At 40.1% G+C, this 21,876-nt stretch overlaps 1 protein-coding gene and 1 pseudogene across 2 annotated transcripts in view; one reads left to right on the top strand and one right to left on the bottom strand.

Moving 5' to 3' along the window:
• Pter (phosphotriesterase related) overlaps positions 1-21,876 on the top strand; it is a 60,661-nt gene that overhangs the window by 27,816 nt on the left and 10,969 nt on the right. For both annotated transcript variants that reach the window (XM_021156499.2, XM_029470377.2), the window contains exons 2-3: positions 8,870-9,327; positions 10,965-11,230. In XM_021156499.2, coding sequence (XP_021012158.1) covers positions 8,896-9,327; positions 10,965-11,230 — 698 coding nt within the window. In that variant the 5' untranslated portion in view covers positions 8,870-8,895. The remainder of the gene's footprint in view (positions 1-8,869; positions 9,328-10,964; positions 11,231-21,876) is intronic.
• LOC115030561 (small nucleolar RNA U3) lies at positions 10,237-10,320 on the bottom strand (annotated as a pseudogene).

The following is a 21,876-nucleotide window of genomic DNA, read 5'->3' as shown; positions in this document are numbered from 1 at the left end:
TTTGTTTTGCTTTCTGTGACAAGCTTTTGTTGTATAGCCCAGGCTGGCCTCAGTCTCCCCAGAGCTAGGATTCTTGGTGCATGGCACCAGGCACAGCTTGATTAAAGTTTGTTTTTTTTTTTTTTAAATAATGCTGTATTCAACATTACTCTCCACATGTGTTTATCTCTTGCAGAAAAACATACTGCCTCTCTTCATCAATTTAGTGTTCAAGTACAAAGTAACACAGACTTTGTGTCTTAGCTGATAAGCATGGAGTCTCACATGAGAATTCATAGCTCTAGAAACCTAGAGTCTAAGACACAGTCCTTGCAGATTTTTATTCTCTTCATGGATCGTAAATGGCCTATCATCTTGCTATCCCTTTACATGGTAACTGAGACAAAGATCCTGTGATCTCTTGATAAAGGAGTTAGTCTCCTTCCAGAGGGCCTGACTTTCATGACCACATGGCTTCTTCAAAGCTCACCATATCAGGATACCACCACTGGTGATGAGGACTCTAGTATTTAAGTTTGGTCTGGAGATCAAATGATTCAAGATTCAGCCCACTACCTTAAGGCAGAGGCTTCAAGCAATAGTCATTTTATAATCTCCCACAACTCTCTGGGCTTAGCATACTCTACTGAGTCTGGTCCTGAAGTCAACTGGGATCTTTGTGGAAAAAAGCATCTATGGCAGTCATGCAACTGTCTGCTACCTCCACAGGGCTGAGTTCACAGGGGCAGACTGTCTGACTGCCTCCTTCTTCCATGAACTCTCGGGACCGCTGCTTCACATGCAAACTTAAACAGACTTCTTACACTATAACCCTGTTCCCCAAAACACAATGGAAGATGCTTCGTAAGATTTTGGTATCAGACTGCCATCCAGTCAGTCCATAAGTTCCCCCGTATTGTTTAGGTCACAGTTTGTCAGGCCAGCTCAGATTCAGAGTGTTTGGGGACTGCACAGGCGTGGTGCTATCAGGAGGCATGCTCACTGAAGGCCATCTGTGGAAACTAACACTGTAGTACACACATTCATTTTAAAGGCCTTTCTACTTGCACTTCCCTGTGGCTAATGAGGACCTCCCGCGGCTCTAATCACTTTGGTGGGCATTTCCAAAAACCTAATGAGCCCTGATGTCAATCGCAATAGTCAATCTACGTCCAACAATCCCGGTCTCAAGTGCAGGAATTCATTTATAAGCAAATTAGAGCCTTAGTTTGATTCATAAACTTCAACCCCCTATTGTTAGTTTTTAAAAAGAATAAGTTCAGGTCCATTTGGCTGTGGATACTAAGCAAATATTTGGGAAATAATTCAAAGTTCATACTAATTCCAAACATTTAGATGGTGCTTTATAATTTAAATAGTGCTTTGGGGTATTCTCTTGCTAGCCCTTTCCTTTTAATCTTAGGCCATAGTTCAGAAGAATGAGTTTTTAAGTGAGGAAACTAACTCATCAGAAGCTTTTAAATTTTCCTCAAGCACACAGAGTAGAAACATGAGACCAGAACCCATTCTTCTGGAGTTTTCTTACATGTTGAAGGGCCTGGCACTGAAATCCATCCTGCTACAATCTGTGTGTGTATGTGTGTGTGTGTGTGTGTATAAATATATTTTAAAGTCATCCCCTTCGAAGCTTGGGCTGCATTGGGAATTCATCTTTCACAGTTGGGAAAGTAGATTCAATGTACTTATGCCATTCTTCCAAAGCAACACCATTGTTTAGTGAAACAGCCAAAAACTACAGACTCTGAAATCCACTGATCTTCCACCTTCATTAGTTCCCTTCAAGACTAGATTTCTAAGTAAAGTGGTGTGAAGATGCTGGGGAGGCATCCCATTTCTTTAATCCTGGCACCGAGACAGGAAGACCTCCATGAGTCCAAGATCAGTCTAGGCTTCATAGTGACTTCTAAGCCAGACTGGGCTACTAAGATCCTGGTTTATAAAATAAAAGAAAGAAGAATAAAAATAGAGAAAGGAATATAGATATTTTACACATTTTAGATATTAATTTGTGGTTTTCCAGGAATGAAGTGTAAACACTTAAGTTTTTTAGTGACTGAGATACAATCTGAGAACTAAATTCAATGAAGAGATTTTTTTCTTTTCTTTACATTCTCTCTCTCTCTTTCCTTCTTTCTTTGGTGTGCCTGTGCGTGCAAGCATGTGTGCACAGGAACTACACCAGAGTATCATGGCCTTCTGCTTGCTAAGCAAGCATTCTACTTACTGAACGAAAGCCTGCAGTCCCAGTATGAAGCATACTCTGCAACAGGAATGATGTACCTGGCCTGTCTGGTGACTGATGTATGTTTTGCTTTCAGGACTAATGTTAGTATTGAAATCAAAACATTTCCCCCAAGTCGTCTTCCAGCATCCACAATGGAGCCTTCTTCTAAAGGCAAGGTTATAAGATGAGTCTGCCAGACAGTGTTTTGACAGACTGTTACACTCCCCAGACTCTAGAATGTCACTGGTGTAAGTCATACTTCATTTTGACTTAAGATGCCATTTTCTTTTCTTCCCCCTCTTTCTCTACTTTTCCATCCTCCCCTGTCATCCCCACTGTTCATCTTTTTTTTTTTTCTTCATAAGAGTACATTTTTAGTTTTTTCACTGAACAGTGAACTAAAAAAAATCAACAACACAGTTACCACAGTCTAGCAACAAGGGACACGGAGGGTTGACCCATGGCCCATTTTGATGGACTTAGAGTTATTTAAGACCCAAGCAACATCTTCAGCTATGCACCCTTATATGGTTTCCTCCTTTCATAATATTTCTACATTGTCAACTTTTTAAGTCTACAGGTAATAAAAAGATGTGCTTGTGAGTGAAATTATTTTCCTCAAGCTATTACATTTGTTTTGTGGGCTACTTTCTTTTATTTATCTCTTTGAAGAGTGCTGGGTTCCATTTATATCCTTATGTTTGATAGCATTTCTTTCCAGCTCTTCCTCTCTCCCCACTTCCTCCCCCACCTCTAGCACAGGACATGATACCTAGGTCTCATGCAGACATAGTAGCTCATACCTGTATTTCAGAGTCTTGAAAGTCTGAGGTAGGGGGATCACCATGAGTTCAACTTAGTATAGGCTATTAGAACTGGTCTCATAAAACAAAAACAAACTATTCAAAAGGTTAGAAGTGTTATGTGTTTGCTACTTGTCCTGTTGCTATGACAAAGAACATGAGAGAAGCAATCTGAGGAATAAGGATTAATTTGGGTTACAGTGAAACCATTCATCAAGGCAGAAGTGCCTGAATGGGTCATACTGCACCCACTGTAGAGAAGCAGAGAAAGCTGGGTGGTGCTGTTCAGCTAGTTCATCCTCGAGCTCTATCAACCACTGACTTAGCTCTCTAGCTCTTTTTGATTGTTAGTTTGAGACAAAGTCTCACTAACTAAGCTGGCCTTGAACTCACACTACAGCCCAGACAGGACTTGAACTTAAGACCCTCTTGCCTCAGCCTCTTGAGTAGCTGAGATGGCAGGCTTGAGTCACCATGCCCTACTAAAGCTTTCCTTACTCGAGCATCAGTACATGGAATAGAGAAAAGACCAATGTTGTTTGCAAGATGGACTCCTGTGGTTGCCATTGTTCAGCAGTCAGACCCATGCTGTTTGAGAGAAGAGGTGTCATCTTTTGAACCTGTACATGATGGAAGTATTCAAACAAGCTTTAAAAAATATTGTATAGTTGTTAAAATATTTTTATTGCAACTCAAATGTCATCTTTAAGTGTGGTGTTTATAGAGTATACTGCTGAACTGTGATGTAACACATAAAAAATAGAAATGTTGATATATTTGGGCCATTTATTTGCAGGGTATTTTTTAGTACCAGTGAGTCCAGTTTGAAAGTCCCATATGCTCTTCTGCATTTTTGCCATCTCAACTGGTGTCATTTCAGACCAATCCACCATCTGAATTTTTTCCCCCTACATTATAGAAACACCCTACAGGTCTCTGCAGGGACATGGCCTCAGCTCCATCTCTTCTCCTCATCAGTAAAGGTTTATTCACAGAGGAAAGTGAGTGAAATTCAGCAGAGGGTTTGATAAAAGGCAACAGACCTTTCACTGTTGTGAGGAAGTTGGGGTGAGGAATTTTAAATCATGTCAGTAAAAAAAAGTCAGTTTGCCAATTTGGCCATTATATCTAAGTTGAAGTACTAACAGCTTCAGTCAGCTCTAAGACTAGCACACTGGTGTCAGGTCCAGGGCAAAGTATGATTGCCTACAACATGCATAGGATGTGCTTTAAGAGCTCCCACTTGCACATACAGGGCATCCTGACTTCTAGATATCCTCTCTCCTCTGAAATCTATGAGAAGGCAACTGTGCCCATTACTTTCTCATCAATGTGGCAAAACAAGACAGAAGCCACAAGGAAGGGGAATCATTTGTTTCAACACATCACATTGTTTCAGAGAGTTCAAACCACATCGTCCACAGCACTACCAATTACCAAGGTAATGCTGAACTCCACAGCTGAGAAAATGTGCTATTCATCTTATTGTGGCCAGGAAGCAGACATAAAGAGTTGCAGGAAGGGGCCAGGGTAAGCTATGGCCTCTAAGAACATGAAGCCAGTAACCTGCTTCTTCCATGTTGGCCCCACCCCATCAACTCTCCCAATGCCACTATTTATGAATCCCTTTGGGCTTAATCTGTTTACTGAGCCACAGCCATTATGATCTAATTATGTCTGGAAAGTTCCTAAAAGACACACCCAGGTGTGTGATTTACCAATATTCTAGGTGCTTCAAAGTCCAATTAAGTTGATAAATTAACCATCAGAGTAACTGGAGAGGATATTCAACTTGAGTAGACAGAATACTCTTAATCATAGTAGTCAGACCAAAATAACTCTCAAAACCTAAATGGAAACCAAAGGTAAACGGAAACTTCCTCCTCACCAGATCTTCACTCACCAAGCAAATTATTTATAAATATTATAAAAGACAATATATGCATATGTTTGTAAGTAATCAAATCCCTTTTATTTTTCAGTTTTTAGCTGCATAGTACAACAGTGTTGTCCCCTTTTCTAATTCTCTTCTTGTTTTTATTTTTTATTCAATGTTCTCTTTTGATTCTAGGTCCAACAAGACTAGAAGAGCTAGAAGACATACCTGTATTTCTGAAACTTGAGAGTCTGAGGCAGGAATATCACCATGAGTTCAACTTAGTATAGGCTATTAGAACTGGTCTCATAAAACAAAAACAAACTTTTCAAAAGATTAGAAGTGTTATGTGTCTGCTACTTGTCCTGTTGCTATGGCAAAGAACATGAGAGAAGCAATCTGAGGAATAAGGATTAATTTGGGTTACAGTGATACCATTCATCAAGGCAGAAGTGCCTGAATGGGTCATACTGCACCCACTGTAGAGAAGCAGAGAAAGCTGGGTGGTGCTGTTCAGCTAGTTCATCCTTGACCTGCCACATTTGGACCTGGAATTCTCACTTGAGTTTACCTAATCTAGGCAATCCTTCAGATACATGCCCAAAAGCTTGACCCTTCCATGATTCTAGATCTCCAAGTTGAAGATTAACTACCATAGGCTCTGGGTTCTGGCTGGGCTGTTGTAATAATTGCAGACTATCCTTTCACACATAACACTGATTTCACAGTTGATGTGCGACAAAACTTTTGTCAAATGTGTTGATAGTTCCTGCTATCCTTGTCTAATACAGGTTCAATACTGAACCTTCTGTGGGAAGCTCTGGAAAATGCTGGAAGCCTCCTTTTGTGTCAGTGGTCATTCCCCTCTGCACAGATGGGCAGTGGCATTCTCATCCATTGTCATTGCTGGTTCTACAGGTGTGCATCCTTATGATGAAGGAGCATGAAAACCCTCTTCCTGTGTAGGGAAAGTGAATTCCAGATGGAACACAGGAAAAAAAGGCTCCCTAGCCACACTGAAACCAAAAATTTCCAGACCTTTGTCTTGCTCCATTCAAAGATACATTCTCCCTTAAAAGGGTGCTGGCTGCTTTTTGTTCCTTAATCTTTTCTTATGCTCTAAGCGTGTGTTACATCGTATGTGATCACAGAAGAGCCAGCCAACTGTGTCTGAGAGCATTAGAGGAGTGTCCCAGGAGGGATGACATTTCTTAAAAACATTTTTTTTTACAAAGGCTCACAGCTTGTAAGGATGAAACATACCATGTTGCTCTTTCAAATACACATCAATTAAGTGTGTACTTTGTTACTTTTGTGGCAGACTTGGTCGTGTTTTATCAATTCATCCTAATTTCTGCCCCCATCTGTGGCTTTCCAGAACACATCTGTAATGCTGAAGGGAGAAAACAGAAAATTAACCCACCAAGAGGGTTGAATCTATTATTAATGGTACTGAGATCTCCTCTACCAAAGGAGTAATCACATACTGATTATTTTGAGTAGAAAAGAATAAAGCTCGGAACCTCCAATGCACTTCGTCTTTTCTGAACAGTGAGGTCATCAGTAAAAAATATACTGCCTGGGCAGGGACTGGCAATTGTATGGTAATTCTGAGCAGATCCCATTTTGTTCCTCCTGGCTTCCATGTGTCCAGCCTAATGTTCAGAGCATAGCTTGCACAAGAACACTGTCAAACAAAGCTCAGTAGTCACATTGTTCACAACTCTCGTGTTCTCTGTGAAAAATATGAATGAGGCACTTATGACTGTCAGTAAACTATCCCAGACAGCTAAGTTCAATGTCGTTGAAGTGGCTGGACAAAGATTGACCTATAATTTGTAAACCTTTTCCTTTTTCCCTGACCTATTACAGGGAAAACAGAACCTTTTCCACAGAACCAGAAAACAGAACCAGATCCACAACCTTTCTTTTGTAGAAAGAAGTGATGTAGTCAAAGTGCAAAATAATTCTGCTCTCTGTTGACTATAGACTATGTTCCACTTTTGACAATATTTTTATGTGTAGTATTCGCTTGCATTTGCCTTAATTCCTACTTGTTTTGATTCCTAAGTGATGCACATTCTCTAATTTATTTATGAGAAACGAGATGCTCAGCTAATCATAGAAAGGGACTAGAAGATGCTTCAGTTGTTAAAGTCTTTTCCTTATAGACATGAGGACCTGAATTCTGTCCCTACAACCCAAATACATTGTATGTGGGTCCTAGGGACTGAAAAGGTATGTTAGTAGACACTAGGAATCCTATAATCAGGATTAGTCATAGGTAGAATCCTGCAGCTTGCCTTCTCTGTGAGCTCTAGTCCAGGGGGAGACTCTGTCTCAAAAGAACATGGTGAATGGCTTCAGAGGACTGATACCCGAGGTTGACCTCTGATCTCCACATGCACAGGCTCAAAATGATGCACTACCCCCCTCCCCACATACAGAGAAGGCTTCCAGAGATATGGGGGAACTAATTTTAGAATGTCTGTTGTAGGAACACTTTGAAAGCTTTCAAAGCTACTCTGTTCTTCCAGTCTCATGATCATGTCTGCCTGGTCCTCTGGGTGGAGCTTCATTTCCGGCAGTGCTCTGGTGGCGTCAGCTACAGTGTGTCTATTCACCAAGTCCACTGTTACCTTTTCCATTTAGTCTGTTGTATAAGGGGTACACATTGAACATGGGAATGCTGGAATAGGAATTCTTGCTGTCACTGAGAGAAAAACCTGGGCAGATACTTACTCTTTGTGTCTGAAAGGAAATTATAAATAAATAATTATAATGAGCAATAAAGTGAGCAATAAAGAGGTTTTTGCTCCTTCTAGAGATGGCAGCTGATTCCTGTTTCAGCAGCATTCTAGGCTTGTTTCTGTTGCTGTGATAAAATACCCCGACACAAAGCAGCTTAGAGGGGGAGAGGTTCATTTTAACTCCAGTTCCAGATGACAGTCCATCACTGTAGAGGAGTCACAGAGACAGGCAGAGACAGCTGGTCACAGCATACCCAGTCAAAAGCAAACAGAAGCAAGCTCATTAACATCTGCTTGCTTGCTTGCTTGCTTCTGCTCAGCTCAATTTCTCCACTCATAAAGTTCTGGATCCCCTACCTAGGGAATGGGTGTTGCCATCCATAATGGTCTGGGTCATCCCATGCCCATTAATGTAATAAAGATAATTCCCTATAGAAATACCCAAACTCAGTGAAGACACTTCCTCACTGAGTTTCCCTTTAGGTTGCATCGTGTTGACATTCAGCTTTTAACCATCACAGATAACATAGTCACTTTCATTGTAACAGTGAAGTTTTTCTTTTATGTATTGAAAGGTCACTTTCAGTTTGCACTATGCAATAAACCCCCTTGAAAGTGAAAGGGCTTGCTTGTTCTTATTTTTGACATTAATAAACCTAGTTATGCATTTCTTCTTTCCTCAATTATTTTGTGGCCATCCCCTATGAAGTGAGGCAGGTTAGAGGTCCTGTGTTATGCTTCAGGCATATAGCAGGCGGTCAGCAGAAGTTCATTTACTTCAGTAGCAAATGGGTAGTACCATGAGTAGAAGCCTCAGTATATTTCATTTGGATAAGAAGGGGGAAATGGTATTAATGCATGGCTGATTTTAATAGAAGTTATTGGTAACAAAGAGAGGAGGAATTTATATGATTTTTGTTCAAGTATCCACAAAAGCATAGCTAAAACTGAGACCAAAAAAATGAAATATGAATGTGAACTGAACTGAAGAAATATTTCCAATAAATAAGGTTAGAGCTGATCTGTCAGAGGAGACCTGATGGAAAGGACTGGGGACATTTTATTCATGCATCCCACTTGGGGCAGATGACAAATGAGGTCATATCTCTAGTTTCATTGATTCTTTCGACTGGCATATCCACAGCCCCCACTCTCCACTGACAGACTACATGCTTGTGTTAAATTTTCTAATTCCATATTTCCTTTTCCTCTTTAGAGAAAATCCCTGAGACACTATCAGGAATGTCTTCCTTAAGTGGGAAAGTACAAACAGTTTTGGGTCTTGTAGAACCCAGCCAACTGGGACGCACCCTGACCCATGAGCATCTGACAATGACCTTTGACAATTTTTACTGCCCACCTCCTCCATGCCACGAAGCCACCTCCAAAGAACCTATCATGATGAAAAATTTATTTTGGATTCAGAAAAATCCCTATTCCCATCGAGAGAACCTTCAGTTGAATCAGGAGGTAGGAGCCATAAGAGAAGAACTGTTGTATTTCAAGGCTAAGGGCGGAGGAGCCCTGGTGGAGAACACGACAACTGGACTCAGCAGGGACGTGCATACACTGAAGTGGCTGGCAGAGCAGACTGGAGTCCACATCATAGCTGGAGCTGGGTTTTATGTTGATGCAACTCACTCTGCAGCAACCAGAGCCATGTCAGTGGAGCAGGTAAAAAGCACTACTTAGAATGCTGTTTGTATATACATTTAGGACACCCTAAATGCGATTGGTTCAGAAGTAGTTGGATACGTGAAAAAAAATAGCTAGCTCTCCAAGACATCTGGTAACTGGACCCCAGAGTATTCGGACTCTGTATCTTCCCAGTGTTGAGGAAGGAGCTCTGGACACACTCGTCATTAACAATTCCAATGTGTTAATGCTCAGTCTGTATGAATCCTATCAGAGCTCAGTGGTTCTGCTTCAGTCTCTTTGTAAACCTCGTTTTCCCACCATCAGCTGCTTCAGCTTTCCCCTCAGGTTTTCATAATAACCAGCAATGAAAATTCACAGTAGGGTGAGACTTGGCAGGCAGAGACTTGGTACATTTGCCAACACATCTTCTTCTCTTATTACGAGCCAGGAGGGATGGGAGTAGGTCTGTTCTCTTATTTGTAATATTAAGTAAGAATGGGCAGAAAGGAACAAAGTTTGCAAGGACCCAAAGAAAGAAGTTTCAGGGCTCTGTTGCACATGTGTGTGCTCTCTTATTAAACATGTGTGTCAGTTTACATGCAGTTACATATAGTATGTATTCCTATATTATCTCCCATAACTTGTTTCACAGGCATAAAATGTCAGGTAAACTCTTGGTAAAATATCTGTTAGTATTTAGAAAGACTTTTAAAATATTTTCATCTGTGTTATATCCCAATATGCTTTTAAATATATACATTTATATTAGTTGGAGACTGAGCTAATGAGAAGGGTAATATACTTGTCAAACCATGCTTTGAAGCAAGTAATGTAAATATTGTGTTATGAGTTTTCTAAGCGGAATGTAGGATAGAATTAAAGAAGTATTTGATTCAGTTGACAGATTCAGTGGCATCTATAGGTGCTGTTCCCAGATTAAAATAAAGAAACCCCCTTTATTTCATTCTGCACAGTAAGAAAAACTTCTCTAGTAACAAACTATAGAAATGATCCCTGAAGTATAGTCTTCCTTTTTTTCATTCTTAACACACAGTCTTTCTCTTTATCTGTACTGCATCTTCAAGCTATAAGATCATAAATCTTGTAATAACTTGTTGAATTTGCAAATTAGAAAAAAATTCTATGTTCATTATCCAGTACTCACTAAGTCAGTGTTGGTTTTTGTGTGTCTAAGTGTGGATGTGTGTGCATACATGCATACATGTGTGTGTATGTGTGTGTGTGTGTGTGTGTGTGTGAGTGAGTGTGTCTGTGTGTAGTGTTAATATATGTGCATGTGCATGGCAGGGGACATGCATGTGGAAGCTGGAGGACAACCTTAGGTATCATCTTTAGGAAAACTGTTCATCTCCTTTGAGACGGGGTCTCTCACTGGCCTGGAGCTAATCAGCAAAATGCTATACCAGCTGTCCAGTGAGCCCTTGGGATACAACTATCTCTGTCTCCCCAGTGCTGTGATTGACAGCTCACACCACCACACCGAGCTTTCTTCTGGGAAGTCTAGGGATAGAACCAGGATCTTCATAATTGTGAGGCTTCATCCTTCCTGCTCCTCCTCCCCAGCTCTAAACACATCCAAAATTTGTATAGTATGAATTTATTTGGAAATAGTTCACAATCTATTAAATAAACTTGTTCTCATTCTTCCTTAGCTTACAGATGTCCTTATTAATGAAATTCTCCATGGAGCTGATGGCACCAGCATCAAATGTGGAGTTATTGGAGAAATTGGCTGCTCCTGGCCTTTGACTGACAGCGAGAGAAAGGTACTTGAGGCTACAGCTCATGCCCAGGCTCAGCTTGGCTGTCCTGTCATCATCCATCCTGGACGGAATCCAGGTGCACCATTCCAGATCATCCGTATACTGCAAGAAGCAGGAGCAGACATCTCCAAAACAGTCATGTCCCACCTTGACAGGTAAGCGGGTCACCGTACAAATTAGAGTAGACCAGTGTACAACTGGGGGATTGTCAAGTGGGAAATCACTGGTGGTGAGAGTAATGAAGTACTAATCTGGTAGGTATCTGCAGTGGCTACCTGGAAGATGATTTTCCCCACATACAATTATCACACACTACTACTGAATTGTACCCACAGTTCCCTAGAAGACAGTGTCTATGAATCCTTGTAATGAGCATAAATGAAAATCAGTGCTGTAGTCTATTCCTTTTGTGTGTCACATCCAATCTGAGACATTTTTTAAAGGCACTTTCTTGATCATCCATAACTCTTTGGTACTTGATCATCCAGGTAATACTGTCTGCTTCAATTTTTTTGTCTTATGATGTCATGAGCATGTCACTCCTGCTAGTTCAGTATTGGCCAACAATTGGGGCATAAATGCATCTAGAAATATTAATACAGAGAAGGACAAATGGTTTCACCCTAAAAGGAAAACAAAAATGTAAGCGTTTATGTTACTGCTGCCTGCTTTTGGTTTCAGAAACCGAAATTATTACTATAGTGGTAAATATTGTATTTCCATTACGGCACAATAGTGTTCATGGCTGCTACAACTGCAGCACACCAAGCAACCCAAAAAACAGTGGAAATTTATTCTCTCATGGTTCTGAAGGCAGGAGTCTGAAATCAAATGTCATCGAGACTTCAGAGCTGCAGGAAGAATGCTCACTTTACTCACTCCATTGTCTGGCAGCCTTGGTGTCCCTCAACCTATGGCTGCATGGCTAGTTTCTACTTCTGCTTCCCACAGCCTTGGGTGTATGGCTGTCTTTTCTTTCATCTCTAAGGACATTTGCTATTGAATCTAGGACCCACTCATGTAGCAGAATGAGACTGGGTAAATATTCTTAGTGATATCTATAAAACCCCTTTTCTCATTAAAGTCACTTTCAGAGCTTCCTAGGGTTAAAATTCAGACGTGATTTTCTAGTGTGCCATGCAACTGTCATATTAGAGGCTTGACTATGTAAACTGATGCTTAGCTACTGCTAGTACACTAACATGTAACAATGTTGCCAATGCTAATCCTAAACCTTTAGGTTAACTATATTACATAGACAAACTTGGTTTTGAAGCACTCTTACAGTGTAGCTCAGCTGACTTAAGAACTCCAGACCTTCCCACTTCAGCCTTCCAAGCCTTAGACTGCAGCCATGCACATCCGTTCTTGGCCCTTTTTTTATGCTTTTGCTGGGGTTTGCTGCTGCTGCTGCTGCTGCTGCTGCTGCTGCTGCTGCTGCTGCTGCTGCTGCTGATGGTGATGGTGATGATGGTGATGGTGATGATGGTGATGATTTGTTTGTCTTACAAATACACATAACATAACATTTATTACCTTAAATATTTGAAGCATCCAGTTTAGGAGACTTTCTCCTCCAGATTGTAGTGGAGAACATTCTACTCTCCCTCTCCATGAATCTGAACACAAAATATTTCAAATGAATGGAAACACAAGTAGCTTTTTGTGATTACCGTTTTGGTGAGAGAGACTGTCAAAATGACAGACACTAGGAATTACCACCCTGGCACTTTCTGGATAAAAGTTGTGGTTATAGAGTCTCAAGACTTGTCTCTCATCTTTCCTCTACATCAGCTTCGACAGAGAAGTATATAGTCTAGAGAACTCTTTGCCTCAAGATTTCTCCCTGTTCCTGGACAGGGAGAGATGCTGTTGTCAGTGATGGGGCAGCTTCCTGTGTATCTCCAAGCCCATCTCCCTGCTTATTTGTTCCCAAGATCCTTGGCTCTCCAAGCCCTTCCCATAATGCTTGCTTGACTCCCTTGCTGCTCATTCTCACCTCACTATTGCTTCTGCCTCTGAAAGAGTCTTAACTTTACCAGTAGTCGCTACCAAGCATTTAAAAACAGAGACTTTTTTCCCTTCAGTTTTATTCTCTGTTGGAAAGGTTTTCTGTGAACATTTAGTCTGCCACACTGCTTGAAACTGGACCAAGATGCTCCTTAAAGCAGACTCTAACTATCCCTACTTTTTCACAGTTAGACATTAAGTTAGAAAATTATGCTTGGCACAAATAGAAAATAAGTTTTCATTGTAAATTGTGAAATAAACCTGTGTTACCACAATAATATTTCCTGGCTTATGAAAAATTAAACAATATAAAAAGTACTATTATTTATTTCCTAGTGGTATGCACATATGTTTTCACTAGACTTACATACACATTTTATATATATACATACATGTGTATACTTTTATTTAAATGATAGGGATATATTACCTGATATCCATTGACTACAAGTTCAGTATTTCCCTCTTAGATAGCCCAGAATTGAATGGAATTGTTGGCCTGATACCACACAAGACCCTAGCACTCTGGCACATCCTGAGGCAATCCCTAGACAGTCACCCACTCTGCACCCATGGTAGAGATTGTATGGATTATTTGGGATTCCAGTGTGTGACTATATATATATATATGCACACACACACATATATATATATTTTCATGGGGAAGCAACCAGGGAAATGGCTTTTGAAAACAAACCAAATAAAGTAACAAGAAAAGATCAGGAGGCAGATGTAGGAAGTGGGAACTATTTGAAGTGACTGTTCAGAGCAGACGAGTCACCAGGCTGAAGTCTGACTAGGTCAGCTTTCCACAGGCTGTCTGAGCTCAGCTGGACAGTGCATACAATATGATCTGTGAGGAAAGAGCAGGGGCTTCAGCTCTTTGTAATGAGGACAACTCATAAAAGAGCCTGGACACAATGTAATAGGCATTTAAAAAGAAAAAGATTCCCTAAAACACGCCTCTAACCCCTACCCCATCCCCAAATCAAATGCTCAAGCATAACACCATGTCATTTCTCCCCCATATTTCTAGGCAAAGGCAGGAGATTCAGAAGCTGTGCTCTGTTAAGGTTGGGACGTGGTGGCTTTGGGTGGCCGCTGTGCCTTTGACTCCCTTCATAACACAAGGGATCTGAAGTGAGTGGGGTAATCTTCAGCTTTGACTACCTGTAAAATTACTTTGATTTTTTTTCCCTTCAAATGTATATTTAATTTAGAAGAACACAAACATAAAAATATTTTAGTGTGTTCACAATCCTATTGAAGAAGTCAAATATTTTGGAAGGTTTATGAATCTGCATAGGATTTATCTAGACAGGCAGGAAATCAGAGAGATAGATAGGATGTACATGCACGCACACACACACACACACACAAATGCACACACCCACAATAAGAACCTGTTACACAATTATCAGAAGGAGGCAGTTGAGATGCTGAAAGAAGAGTTAATGGAGACCCTGGGGACTGGACCATCAACCAAAGAGTACACATGGAAGTACCATGGCTCTGGCCACATATATGGCAGAGGATGGCCTTGTCAGACATCAGAGGGAGGACCAGCCCTTGATCCTGTGGGGGTTTGATGCCCCAGTGTAGGGGAATGTCAGGGCAGGAAGGCAAGAATGGGTGGATGGATGGGGTCCACCCTCATAGAGGCAGGAGGGATGGGATAGGGGGTTTCTGAAGGGGAGACCTGGAGAGGGGATAACATTTGAAATGTAAATGAAGAAAACATCCAATAAAAGAAAAAATAAAAATAAATAAAATAATAAAATAAAATAAATAAAGAGTTAATGGATGACCATCTCCATAAAGACCTCCAAACCACTTTGTTATCAGGTGACCACTGGTTACAAGCCTAAGGTCATTAAACAGGCAACAACTTTATAAGTCTGTTATGTTCCAAGCCTCCCCTATCCATCTGCTTCCTTTAAGGCACATGAGTCTGTTGAAAAACAGGTTGACTGCAGTGAATTTGACCCTTTGGGACACCAGTGGGGACTGTCTTGACAGTGATAGCCAACCTAAGTCAAAATATATTAGACAACAACAGCAGCCCCTGTGTTCTTGTTTGGGCTTTTTATGGGAATGGCTTTGCACCATTTAACCTTTATAATAATTTTTTCACCTTCTAAAACTCTACCTGCATTTCTAGATGGCAGCACCACCTTTGGGTGGGTCTGTTATAGGTTGTGAGTGCTTTAAAGAATGGCCCTCCCCACTCCCAGCTATTCTTTTTGTCATTTATTTTCAAACAGGGCTTACCATGAATGCCATATTAGAGTAGATGCAACAAGCTCAGTGGAAAAAAATTAAAACAAAACAAACAAACAAGCAAACCATGGCCCAAATGACAAATATTTAGCAACTATTCAATTCAAATTCTAAACTTCCTGGAGGGCAACAGGCAGGTGCTATGCCTAAATCTTCTATCTTTGTAGATATCTACTTAACAAGCCAGAGAATTTTGATGGACATCCAGGGTCTGATTAGGGGCATGATAATTGAGGGTAGCAAGAGAGTGAGTCAATCTCTTTGAAAACTGCTCCCTGGGGAAGGTAAAGGAATTTGACCCAAGCGTATCTGAAAGACCAGAAGGAAAAACTCAGGAATGGGCCAAAAATATTTTGTTCTCTTTGCCTTTGATCACACATGCCAAATTGGCTGAACTCTTGGAAGGATACAAGTCCGACACTTTTTCCCCTTCCATGCTGTTAATTAAATGAAAAGAGTGAAATATCACTTCATTCATTCAACAAATATTTGAGTGACTAATTACCATATGTATATATCAAACACTGGGCTGAAATCCTTTCAAAGTGATTATTTAATTATAATTATGATGACTTTTAACCTGAAGATTTTCTTTGAAAAGCACAAAAAAAAAATACTTCTGCAGGATCCAGGGAGCCATACCCATTTAATTCCCATAAGTTCTAATGAATTAATTTGAAGTCATTCAGAAACAGTTCCAAGTAAATGTCTAGCAAATGGGAATTGAACAAAACATCTTTGTATTGCTAAATAGTACAGAAACATTCTTAAAAGAATAATTGGAGGGCTGTGCACCCACCATCGTCTGTGGCATTTAGAATCCTATAAATGCAGCTTCATTTCTTTTTTTTGGGCTTTCTTTTTGTTTTTTGGTTTTTGTTTTTTTTTTTGTTTTTTCAAGACAGGGTTTCTCTTTGTAGCCCTGGCTGTCCTAGAACTCACTCTGTAGACCAGGCTGACCTCAAGCTCAGAAATCTGCCTGCCTCTGCCTCCCAAGTGCTGGGATTAAAGGCGTGTGCCACCACCGCCTGGCTGCAGCTTCATTTCTTAACCACTTATAATGAGGAGGATGCATGTACATGCTTTGCAGACATGTTGTACAAAACGCATCAGGAAAAATGAGTGTGCAAAGTGTAGCATGTGCCATAGGCAGCTCACATACAGGGAAAACAATCCTTCAATTTGGCTTGGATCTAGCCAGAGTCAAAAATTGATGCAGACAACAAAGGATGAGCAAGTGAAAATTTTTAGCAGAAAATATTTACTAATAACAATTTCCTATAATGACTAATGCTTGCTGACACATCTGTTTTCATTGTGTAACGTGGGATATCACTGTGTAATGTATGTGTGTGTGAATCACATACATGGTAAACTAGATACCTTTTAACATGACATCTTTGCTGCTTTTACGTGTATGTGGACTGCAGTAATACATTTTGCATGAAATAAACATTTTAATGGAGCCCATACTGATACAAAACTTGAATATATTTTAAGTTAAAATTATGTGATAGCATTGGCTCCAGAGTCTTTCATTCATGCAACATAGATTGGACCCTGGGGAGAGGAGATGAGGTTGGGATCCTGGTCTCATGTTTCATGTGCTTGCTTAGTGACTTTCAGTAAATTAGTTATGCCTCCACATCGGTTTGTTCCTATGTCAAAGGGGTTAAGAAAAATTATTTGTGTATGTGCAAATGCCCAGGTGAGCATGGAGGCCTGTACTCCTTGAGACAGGGTCTATCACTCAACATGGCACTAAGATGGCAGTCAGCACTCTTGTCTGCAGCCCCCACAGCACCATACACAGAGATAGGTGTGCTGCCACACCTAGCCTTTTACATGGGTCCTCAGGATTTGAACTCAACCTTTCTTGATTGCACAACAAGAGCTCTTCCCCATTGAGCCATTTCCCCAGACAAAACAACTATTTTAATTCTTAAAGTGCCATGCAAGTATCTTTTTATTATTATTTATAGTGGATTTCCATTTAAGGTGTGCCTACTAAAAAGGCACACAGAAGAAGAAAAGAAGAATGAAGTCCAGTTAAGCCTCTCACAAACTGAAAGGCATCTCAACTTCTTTTTTTTTTTTTTATATTTTTATTACATATTTTCCTCAATTACATTTCCAATACTATCCCAAAAGTCCCCCATAGCGCCCCCCACTTCCCTACCCACCCATTCCCATTCTTTTGGCCCTGGCATTCCCCTATATTGGGGCATATAAAGTTTGCAAGTCCAATGGGCCTCTCTTTCCGTTGATGGCCGACTAGGCCATCTTTCGATACATATGCAGCTAGAGACAAGAGCTCCAGGGTTCTGGTTAGTACATCATGTTGTTCCAACAATAGGGTTGCAGATCCCTTTAGCTCCTTGGGTACTTTCTCTAGCTTCTCCATTGGGAGCCCTGTGATACATCCAATAGCTGACTGTGAACATCCACTCCTGTGTTTGCTAGGCCCCGGCATCGTCTCACAAGAGACAGCTATATTTGGGTCCTTTCAGCAAAATCTTGCTAGTGTATGCAATGGTGTCAGCGTTTAGAAGCTGATTATGGGACGGATCCCTGGATACAGCAGTCTCTAAATGGTCCATCCTTTCATCCCAGCATGTACACATATTGTCTAATAAAATGAAATTATATTATAATGGCATTTGGCGATTTTGAGTATTCTAAATGCTGTTTGTAGATCTGCCAATATCTGAGTGAAAGGCATCCCTGGTCATGTGCTCTACTCAGCATATTCTACGCACCCAAACCTTCCACTAGTAATTTTTTTCCTTGAAGTGATTTGTCATGACTCTGACACCATTCACATGAAAGGTGACATTTTAACAAATAGGATAGCCGTGTCTATGAGATTTATCTTCCCTGTCCTCAACACCGTCACCCCCTTAACCATATTCTCCTGAACATGAAAAATGCAGCCTCTTATTGTGCTGTATGGCAGCTGGAAAGTTCATGGCACAAAGCTCTTCCTTGGGTTTATAAACTATGAGTTGTCTTTTCAAATAAAAGTTTTAATTACAGTTTGCAATCCAGAGCCACTTTCTGGTTTTAGTCTAATTTAAGCAAGGGTGGCCTTCCATTCCTGTTGTTGAAACCTTAAGTCATAAATAACGCTTTAAGTGACATCACTTCTTCCTATGATGTCATCAAACAGTGACTCAACCAGTCAGAGCTGCGAAGTGTGGAAGGTGCTTATTAAAATGGAGATAATGGCAGTTGGAATTATTTTCCTCTTGGCTTTTATCCCCAGTTAGTCACTAACATTGATCACGCTGGCCCATAATAGAATGCCAAAATGAATCTCACAAAAAATCATGTAAATTGATATTTTAAATACTTCCAAAGATAACCATAAACCAATATATTAATCTAATGTACCATTCTAAATGATACATTTAAATGAAACTCAAATTCTTGGTAAACATTCAATGGAAATAGAAAATTGTCTTAAAATCTGTTGGCAGTATTTGTTCCTCGTATTTTTTGACATTTACTTTTAATTAATTAAAATGCATCAACTGATATCTACCCTCTCAGTGGTAGTGGAAGAAAAATACAGTCCATGTGTGATGCCCTGGGTTCAGTCCCCAGAACCTTGCCCCAAATTAAAGGTTGTTCCAACTTTCCTTTGGGGTAAGGCTATCCTTAGCATTATAGAACATACAGGAGGACAATGTTCACAAATTACTTTATGTTGAGGATTTTTTTTTTTTTTGAGATAGGTCTCACAATGTAGCCTACCCAAGCTAACTTGAAATCAATTGTGTAGCCCAGAGAGGCCTTAAAGTCTTCATTCTCTTGCCTCGGCCTTCAATGCTCTGGAATTATAGACATGAGCCACCAGGCCTGACTTCAGTATTAACTTATTAGATTATTATCATTGGATTATAATAACATATATTTGCTTAAATATCATCATAGATGTCAAAATTTGTGTTAGTCTATTAAATGAATATTTCTAGTTGAGTTTAGTAATTTAAAGTAGCTATTGGAAACTTTTGTAAAATAATTAAATATTCCACATATTCTATTTGTACAAAGTATCCATTGGTTTTAAACTGTTCAAGGGGTTGGGGATAAATAAATAACTGTTTTGGTAATTAGTTTTTATAGTGGGCATTCATCAAAACTCAGTTTTTAATCAGTTGTAGATACAAATGTCTATTTTTGCATTGGCTTGCTAACTTTATTTGATCAAGAGTTCAAGGCCAACCTGGTCTACAGAGTGAGTTTCAGGAAAGCCAGGGCTACACAGAGAAACCGTGTCTCGAAAAAACAAAACAAAACAAAAACAAACAAACAAACAAAAAGAGTATATGTTTTCATGGAAAATGCAGCCCATACTTCCTTATGTACTGGCTTGGTGAGCAATACCGAGTCCTTTTCACAGTTCGTAATCTCTAGGCTCAGGAATCCATAGATCTGAATGCCTGGTACAGAGAAAGCACGGGACTAGGTGCTTCCCATGTGTTGCAGGATCCAAACTTTAGTTTCTTTTTTTGTGTAATGACATTTTCATGTGGCATACTTATATCTTCAGTGTATTGTGTGCTTCAAAATCTGCTCCTCCCATGTTCCTGGAATGACTTAATTCAACTAGTTAGCTGCCCTGAGTTCATTCTTCATCCCAGTCACTGTACTGATGGGCCCCATGGTTTACTCCTGCTGTGTGCTCCTGGCTTATTCTGACCAGTGGCATTACTGTTCCCTCTCAATACTTGCTTGCTTCTTTCTATCTCTGGAGTCTGGGCATGCTACCACTTACCCACCTCCTGAAGATCTCCAAACACAGCTTTTCCTATCCACTCCTCTCTTGTTGTCTTCTTTTGTCCCCTGAACTACTGTGAGTTTCCCAAAAGGACTCGATTCCTTAGCCTGCTTTCATAATCTGTTCTCCACAATCAACTAGACACATCTTCCGAAATCCAAACCTGACTATATTCCTGCCCTCTGACTTAAAATCCTTTAGTGAGGACCATCTGCTCAGAAAAAGACCCTAAACATCTTGGTCCCTGGTGCTGACCTCATGCTCTATATGATCTCCCATAATTCCCCATAACTGTTTCAAGTGTCCTGAGCCTCCAGGCTCTCATACAAATGTGGCACTCTAGGGTGCTGTCTGATTCCACTCCTGGTGTCTACTTGGAAGAATATTCCATCAGTATGCAATTCATCAAAGCTTTCCCCAAACCAGTCAAGATGCCTTTTGTTTTCTTGCTAGCCTCATTCTTAGAAGTACTGTTATCATGATTCTCTGTAAATTCTGTAAAACAATTATTTGTTTAGGTGTTTTTTTTCCCTTTATAGATACTAAATTTTTTTCAAAGGACGGAACTGTGTGCTATTTGTCTTTGAAAGCCATTAATTTCTTACTAATTGGTTAGATAAATGGATGTTTTACTGGGCATATGGGTACATGGATAGATAGACGGATAGACAGATGATTGGATGGATGGATGGATGGATGGATGGATGGATGGATGGATGGATGGATGGATGGATGTACTTTGCATCTAATAAACTATTGCCTTACATTCAAGAGCAATAAACTCTGTTCTTAACTCTTAACAGATGTTCCTCTGTATTATGCACCTCTTATGCAACACCTGAACCAAGCTTTATGTAAATGAGATACTTCAAGACTCAGCTCAAGTGAATCCCTTCCTTCACTGTTTTCATAATACCTTGTATTTTTTCTGCATTATAAAAATTCTGAAACACTTCATCATAATTATTACTTTAAAACATCTGTCTTTTCCATAGACCTTAAGTTACTCTGGATGACTTATCTTAAAATTTTAAGACTGTTAGAATAGAAAAGAATATAGAATTATTCATGGATATAAATTATGGGATGAGGAGGACTGGTTGAGGTTAGCAAATGATCCTTTGCGATAACTAATGGCTGGAAGAGTTGAGATCTCACCTGACAGACTTCAAGTAGAGTCCATTTTTCCAGGGAACCATATTGACATTTGGCATTAACCCTTCTTCAAATGAAATAAAATTGTTTGTGCAAACAAAACTGCAATAACACAACTCCAGTCACTGGAAATCATCTAACTAACTGAACATCAGTTTCACACAGGAAAATTACATTCAAGGAGCAGTAGGTAGGTGAGCCTGTTTCTCCACAGAGTAAGAATCAATGGCATGGAGCAGGGCTTCTCTGGTGTTGCAGATATTCTCAGGATTCGTGAGGCTGGTAGACCAGGACTCCTGAACACAGAGAAGTCTGAGTTTCTTCACAACACCACTGGGAGCTGATTATCTTTTTGAAGATATGTCTTTTCAGTCTGTATAATGGAGATGTGTTTATTACATACATTTTTTATCAAATGCCTATATTATAGTTTGGATATGCATGTTCCTTCTAAAGGCTCATGTGTTTGATCACCATGTGTTGAAACCATTGGAAAGTGATAGAGTCTCTAGGAGAGTAACTTCACCCATAGTCTATTGATGACTTCACAGCTGGATGGACTGACAGAAGGTG

Source organism: Mus caroli, unplaced genomic scaffold (assembly GCF_978045245.1).
Source record: "Mus caroli unplaced genomic scaffold, Mus_caroli_1 scaffold_2, whole genome shotgun sequence".
Lineage (NCBI taxonomy): Eukaryota > Metazoa > Chordata > Mammalia > Rodentia > Muridae > Mus > Mus caroli.
This window is presented reverse-complemented; position numbering and strand designations above follow the sequence as displayed.